This window comes from Bos indicus x Bos taurus, chromosome 20, assembly GCF_003369695.1.
Source record: "Bos indicus x Bos taurus breed Angus x Brahman F1 hybrid chromosome 20, Bos_hybrid_MaternalHap_v2.0, whole genome shotgun sequence".
NCBI lineage: Eukaryota > Metazoa > Chordata > Mammalia > Artiodactyla > Bovidae > Bos > Bos indicus x Bos taurus.
Window position 1 is genome coordinate 209373 of NC_040095.1, and position 8043 is coordinate 217415.

Genomic DNA, 8043 nt, shown 5'->3' on the forward strand with positions numbered 1-8043 from the left:
GATCCCCAGCTTTCACTGCCATGGTCAGGGTTCAATTCCTGGTTGGGGAACCAAGCAAAGCAAAAAGCTGCTTGGTGTGGCCAAAACTAACTAACTAAATAAAAGTTTGGTCTTTCCTTAAGTGTTGGTAAGGGTAGGGGAGAAGCATTAAAAAGCTATTTAATTGAGACTGGCCCCATGTAGATTTTTGCCCAAAGGGATACTATGCCAAACTAGATTTAATTGTTCTTTAGCAGAAAGAGAAGGCAAAAGCTGAAAATGTTCAAAACATTAGTGGATTATTTTAAGGAACAAAATTCTAAACTGGACACGTGCACTAGTTAATTCCAGATATGGCTCAAGTTCTTGAATAAAAGGCATTTCACTCTTCCCAAGAATCATTCCAAATAAAAGTGCTGTTTTCAGACAGACTAAGAAAATAAACCATTTTCACACCTTCAGTATTATAATTCCTCAGACAAGCTTCAGAAGATATCCCCCATTTTGATAAATTAGTTACATCTCAGGGGATATCAGAAACTATCACCTTCAACTGCACCTTACCATCCATTTGAAGTGATTCTTCCTAAGTAGTGACTCAGTTTATAAACAGGCCAAATTACACAGAAGCAAACAGCACACATATGCTACATACCCCTCTCTGGTCTTGACAGAACCTTCAGGTATCTGACTGCTTGGATCAGCAAAGCACGCATACAAGCCTATACCGCACCACATTATAATATGCATATAAACGGGGCAGGGGCGGGGGGATGTACTGTACGGGGTCTTCACAGCGGGGTGTGGGATTAGTTGTCCTGCAGCAGGTGGGCTCTTAAGTTCCCCAACCAGGGACAGAACCTGGGCCCACAGCAGTGAAAGCCCAGAATCTTAACCACTGGACAGCCAGGGAATTCCTTTATATATAAAACTTTTATTATCACCTTGTTAATCATGTTGCATGCCATACAGGTAACCAAAACAAAGGCTGACCCTTAACTTAGAAAGTCACATGAGCTGAGATACAGAGGACCACCACTGTTGAGACCTTTATTACCTATTATTTAAGTAGAGTGAAGAACACAAGTAAAGGTAAAGCAAATATTGCCATCGTTTTGGTTTTAGCAAAAAACTTGCATTAATGTTTCACTTCATCCTTCCCCTGGAGTTAAATACACAATTTCAAATGCTCACCCTTTAGTTATACAATCTACAGGATGAATTCCTTTTCTTCTTTTCTGCTTAAATACATGCATGTGGTTTATAAGCTGGTATATTATTAGTGATGCATCAAAAAACCCAATGTTTTCTAACACTTATCTGTTAAGGAAGTGTGCCACACCAAAGTCACTTGCTTACCTAGTATGAGACACACTCTGAGTTATTAGTGCCCCTCTAAGGAGTAAACAACGCAACGCATGGACACATGCCTTACGTACCAGGTGCTCACTAAAGTTATAATCAAAGAAAGAAGCCCTACACAAGAACTCAAAACAAAACAAAATAAATATTTCTTTAGCTAACCCGAGTGGTTTGAAACATCAGAAATACTGTCCAGGGATTTCCCTGGCAGTCCAGTGCTTAAGACTCAAAGCTCCCAATGCAGGAGGCAAGGGTTCCATCTCTGGTCTGGGAACTACGATTCCACATGCTGCGCAGCTTGGGCCAAAAAACAAAGAAAAGAAATAATACTTTCCAGATATATATATATATATATATATGTATGTATGTATGTATGTATGTATGTATGTATCCACAACAGTTCATAGTTGAAATACTTTCTTTACCACGGCACAAAAACAAGACGTTCTTTATATTTATTGTAAAGAACTGAGTAGACCTAAAGTCATCTTCTGCATATTAGAAACTGGCAATGTTATTTCAGGCTTCTAAATCATATTAACTGACTTTTTCAGCATAATTAATGGTCTCACAACGTACCACAATGTAGTAATAAGTAAATTACTTCTAAAAAACTAGGTGATCTTATGGTTGCCAGGGAAGGGGGAGAGGGATTCCTAGGGAGTTTGGGATGGACACATACACATTGCTGTATTTAAAATGGATAACCAACAAGGATCTACTGTATAGGGCATGGAATTCTGCTCAACGTTATGCAGCAGCCTAGATGGGAGGTGGGTTTGGGGGAGAATGGCCGAGCTGCTCTGCTGTGCACCAGAAACTACCACAACTTTGTCAGAGGGTTATACCCCACTACAAAAAGTTAAAAGATAAAAAAATAAACATATAAAAATAGGTTATTAGTCCTCAAACCTGTTTATTTTATAAACTCTAAATTATCATCTTTGCTAAATATGAAACACCTTTGACAGAGATGGTATCCACACCTGATTACAAGTTTGCCCAATCTAAGTAATCAAACTGTTGTGGCAAAAATAAAATACCACGGGGTCAGAATATATGCTTGTCAAGGTTCAACTCACTTTCCTAAATGGAAATTCTAAAACAGGCTGAGAAAACGTATGTGTTGAAGGAAGATGTCCAACTGTTCTACTTTACAGCATCTGTTTAAGATTCATTTGATTTAGCAAATGTTAAATTAGAAGTGTTTCTATATTACTGTCATTAAAGCCTTCACATCACTATTGTATACACTGATGAAGGAGAACTCTTTATCTACCATTCTTTTAAAAAAAATCATTGTTTAAAAAATGTTTTAGGGGACTTCGCTGGTGGCTCAGTGGTTAAGACTCTGCACCCACAATGCAGCAGGCCAGGGTCCAACCAGTGGTTGGGAAACTTGAGACCCAGCTGCAATGATGACCCAGAGCAGCCAAATAAACATTAAAAAAAAAAAAAAAAACGTGTTTTAGTTGGCAGATAAAACCACCAGATCAGAAAGGTTTGTGCTTCCTTAAGTATTCAGACTATGCCCTACAGGTGCAAAACAAAAAACAAAAAACAAAAAAACGAAGGACTATGAGTCAGGAGCCCGAGGGCATCGAACCTTATTTAGCATAGAGTAGGTCGGTGCAGCCTCGGAAAAGTTACTCCGGTGCCCAGTAAGTTCAATTTCCTCAGCATTAAATTAAAACTAAATTATCTCACATTTAAATGACAATAAGCAGATTTCAGAGAGCTTTGGTATGTTGACTCTCCACGGAGGTTTTCAAAAAACCGGAGGGGCGGTAAAAGGCAAGATCGCGCTCCGTTTTTACAGCAAGAGATTTCCTAGAACTGTTAGGAGAATCAAATGACACTGTAAAGTGGCAAAATACCAATACATTTCTAAGACAGAAGCATGCATCCCGTATTCCTAGTGGCCCTGAAGAATGGATTTCAAGTATGACAATGGCTGAGTGATTAAATAAGGCATTTATAGAAGTTTTAAATAGTCTAAAAATAAAAGGAAGCAAATAAAAGCGACCTACTCTCTTTAAATATAGGGGAAAAAATTTTACGTACATGCTCTATAGTCTTAAAAAAATCTGTATATGAGTAGTCACCAAAACATTCTTAGAGGTCTGCTCTGAGTGGCGGGAATACCGGTAGTTTTGCTCTTTTAACAACGAAGAACTATTTGTCATTCTAAATAAAAACACACTATGGTAATCACCCACCGGCAGGTTACACGCACGTGTGTTTAAAAGCTCTAATTGTAACAACAGTGACAACTCCCGGGAACCGTGGATTTCAAGGACACAAGCAAAAAACTCAAAGATTAAAAAAAAAAAAGTTATGAATGTCCCCGCGCAATTTGACAGCCGTGACCACCAGTTTGCAGCTTTACTTCAGAGGAAACTGGGAACGCGGACTGGTAGCTCTAATCTTGCCTGCCAAACCCCGAAACAAAAATTCCCGCTTGCACCTCCCAGATCTCAGGGAGGAAGTGCGAGAAAAGGCCAGGGGGGGCGGCAAGTGCTCGCCAGCCGAGCTTAGGGGGATGGGAAGAGAGCCTGGAACCTGGTGCTGAAAACGTCCCTCCGCCCCCATCCCGCGCGGTGCCGGCGGGAGCAACCCGTTTCGAAGCAGGCCGCCCGGCCAAGGGCTTTCGAGACGCGGCCTGACGTGCTCTCCCAACCCGACGAACCCAAACCCCCATCTTACAGGGTTTCTTGGCATCCTTGATCTTCATGGCGTCTGCCTGAGGGGCGAGGGGTAGCCTCTAGTCCGGCGCGCGGAGGGCAGTAGCTACGACTCCAGAGGTGGCTCTGGGCCGCGCGGGGAGGCCGGGCCAGTTCCTCCCCTCGGGCCGGGCTGGGCGGGCCAAGGGCGGGGCGGCGGCGCCTAAAGCTAGGCCCGGCCCAAGGGGCGGCCCCCCACCCCCTCGAGGGGCGGCCGGGACCGAGCAAGTAGGGGCAGGCCGCCGGCCTCGCCGATCCGGGGCCCCCGCCGCCGCTCCAAACAAAAGGCCCCGGTCCCCTGAGCCGCCGCCGCCGCACGGAGAACCAGCCCGCCCAGGCCCAGCTCCCACGTGATGCAAGCCCCCACTCCCTCCGCTCTCCGCCCTGCTGCTGGGGATTGTAGTTTCCCGAGTGGCGAGGACCCACTCTCAGGCTACAGTCCTGTAGATGTACTACAAAACCCAGGATGCATCGCGGGCCCTCCTCCGAGGCCCCTGCCCTTCCGGAGGTGGCCTCAGAGTGGTCCCAGAGAGAAGGGGGCGGGGCTTTAATCACGCCAGCGATGAGGCAACCAATGGAGACTGATGTGGGCGGGCTTCGGAAGTCCAGCTCGCTAGCCTCGCCCCGCAGGGGAGAGAGAAGGGGAAGGAACTCTTTGCTGGTGCTGTCATGGCTGTCCTGCAAGTTGCAGACTTCCCCTGGAGGCAGAAAATGTGGTCAGTGTGCCAGAAAAAACGCTATAAGTACAGGGCTCTAGAGTCGCTCTTTAAAAAATACCGCTGAATACATTTGTAAATTAAAGTTATTCACGAAGAAATCCGCTGGCTTAATAGACACTTCGAATGCTGGAGTTGGGATGATGATGGGAGTCATAGTAATGGCAATAACAATAATAAGTACCATTTACTGAATGTTTACCATTCAGTAACCATTCTACCAACAGTCATGCGCACTCTGCTAAGCATTTTGGGGGAATTATTTAATTCAGTATCTTTGTGAAGTGTGTGCAATTATTTATCACTCATTTTGAAGAAGAGACAGGATCTGAGAAGTTGTCACTTGCAGAGAAGGCGCCCTTTGCTGTGGTTCCATGTCCCCTCAGCTCCCTTCTTCCAAAGGGAAGACTAACTTCCAGAGAAAAAAATGCCCTTGTTTGCACTCCTTCCCCTGTGCCTTCTAGGTTCTGAGTCCTCTGGAATGGGAAGGGACAGCTTGCGGGGGAGGGTCTTCTCCTGGCCTCCCCTCCCCCAATTAGCTGATCAGGAATTTAGTGATTGTGGCAGTAAATGATTTGAGAGTTGGCAATGGAGGACTGAGCCTTACTGCACCTTCTTTGTGGAGATTATGACAAGGATTGTGAATAAGAACTGGAAGGGACACAAACCATCATTTAGGGAGCAGATACGAAGAGATAGCACTTTACAAGTTGCTTTTCTTAAATTTTAACTTAAGTTTAATCCTTATCACCCTTTGAAATATAATGATTAAAAATTCAAACTTGTTCACTTCTTGGTTCTACAAATTGATTATAAATGTGGACAAATTACTTCATCTCTTTGATTCTCCTTGGGAATGCTGCTGCTGCTGCTAAGTTGCTTCAGTTGTGTCCGACTCTGTGCGACCCCCTAGACGGCAGCCCACCAGGCTCCCCCGTCCCTGGGATTCTCCAGGCAAGAACACTGGAGTGGGTTGCCATTTCCTTCTCCAATGCATGAAAGTGAAAAGTGCAAGTGAAGTCGCTCAGTCGTGTCCGACTGTTAGCGACCCCATGGACTACAGCCCACCAGGCTCCCCTGTCCATGGGATTTTCCAGGCAAGAGTACTGGAGTGGGGTGCCAGTGCCTTCTCCGCTCCTTGGGAATAATGATGCCTAAAAAATAGGATAGGGATGAGGGCTGAGATGGAAGAAGGCATGTAAAATGCTTACCTCATTATCTGTCCAATAGGAAGTGATCAGCAAAGGATGACTGTGTTTTTATTGCCATCATTATGCTTATTGTAAAGATAAGGGAGAAAGGTTAAATATCTAGACTCTTTGTCCAAGGTAATTACTTAGAATTGGATTCCAGGTCTGATTGGTGCTTTGCAGTTCCTTATCTTTTGTTATTTTGATCCCTGTTTCCACGTTTATTACTTAGAAATATATTTTTATGTGTATTTTTAGTAGATACATTTTTCTGAGCTCCCAGATATGTGACCTGGTAACTTAGAACCTTGAGTAGTAGACTTTAACCTCCCCCACCCCCCATTACACACACACACCCCTGAGGTGATCTTCCCTAATAATTCAGCTTGTAAAGAATCCACCTGCAATGCAGAATTCTATACAGAATAGTCCTGTTTTCCCACTTTTTTTTTTTTTTTTTTGAGTGAGAGCCATGACTTCTGGTTTGACATGGTTCCAAGGAGTGTTCACTATCTAATATGATTCACTGTCTGCTTAAGCCTAGTGTGCATACTGTTGTCTACCAACAGACATCTTTCGTTGGTTCGGGCCTTATTTTGTGGCATCAGCTTGGAAGTCAAAGGGGAAGTGACACCTTTGCCTTGTGATAGGCTGCCCATGGACCAGAAGGAAAGTGAGCTGGAAATGAGAGTCATAGGAATTTGGATATAGGCTTTTGCTAGTTTCTGTGGCCATACATGGATGGCTTAGTTTAATTTAGCTTTAACATTAGGCTTACATTTGTGATGTCACGTGTGAGAAAAACACTTGACTTTCAAATACAAGTAGAATTCTAGTCTTAGATCAGCCTTGGAATTTCTGTATGACCCTGGGAAAGTCCTTTCTCCTCTCTGGGTTCAAGTTACTCATCTGTAAAATGAAACAATTGTTTGAGATTTCTTCCCTCTCTGAATTAAAGTTCATTAACATATATCCCTTTTTTAGGACTAATAGGAGGTAAGTTCCACTATGTTTTTCTTTTAAGTTTTCTCCAGTGTTACTGAAACTGAAAGGTCATGTTGCTTCAGTTTCTGGCCAGAATCTTCTGCAGCCCCTTCGGCTGTTGGCCCCAATCCCTCCCTCGGGCTGTCGGGTTCACTGCATTTTCTCTTTTCCCTAGCGTGTCCTCAGCACCCATCCTGGCAGAGTAAGTGCAGGAGCTGCAAGGAAAATCTAAAGGGTCCAAGAGAAGTTCTTGTTTTTTAATATTTGTTTATTTAATTTGGCTGTGCTGGGTCTTTGTTGCTCCGAGCAGGCTTTCTGTAGTTGTGGCAAGCAGGGGCTACTCTTTACTTATGTTTCACAGGCTTCTCATTGTGGTGGCTTCTCTTGTTGCAGAGCACAGGCTGTAGTGCTCATGGGTTTCAGTAGTTGTGGCTCCCGGGCTCCAGAGCCTGGGCTCAATAATTGTGGAACAAGGGCTCAGTTGCCCTGCAGCATGTGGGATATTCCCAGACCAGGGATTGAGCCGGTGTCCGCTACATTACAAGGCGGATTCTTAATCACTGGACCACCAGGGAAGACCCCAAGAGAAGTTCTTGACCTGAGTACTTCCTGTCTCAATATGTATATGTGTCCCGAAAACAATCCACCCCATCATGCAGCGTGATAGAGGAGACCTGACACACCCTCATCCTGCTTTAATGAGTGTGTCTCCATGGAGACAGGTGGTAGGTGGTACCTAGTGATGATTATGGGGTCTCCTGGTATGAAGAAAACACACACACACACAAATACACACACATTCTAGCTGCAAAGCCCAGACCAAGCTTGTAACAATGGATTCTGTCTCTAATTAGATGGTTAAGAACAAGCTCCAGTCAGTCCTTGAATCTACAGAATCAAACCAGTGTCTCCCTATGCGGAGCATCATTTGTATGAGCGTCATCGGCATCACCATAATCACCATCATGATAGTGGAAACACAGTTCTGTCCAACAAATATTAATTGAGTTTTGACTATGTTCCGAATACTGCAGTACATGCTGGCTGAGGGGGAGGTAAGAAAGAGAGAAACAATAAGTTAAATCAGTA

The 8043-nt window shown here is 44.1% G+C and overlaps 1 protein-coding gene across 1 annotated transcript in view; it reads right to left on the reverse strand.

Moving 5' to 3' along the window:
- The window catches only part of PANK3 (pantothenate kinase 3), a 28032-nt gene extending 23635 nt beyond the window's left edge, over positions 1-4397 (reverse strand). Inside the window, exon 1 of the mRNA XM_027520611.1 lies at positions 4048-4397. Coding sequence (XP_027376412.1) covers positions 4048-4075 — 28 coding nt within the window. The 5' untranslated portion in view covers positions 4076-4397. The remainder of the gene's footprint in view (positions 1-4047) is intronic.
- Positions 4398-8043: the final 3646 nt, after the last annotated feature.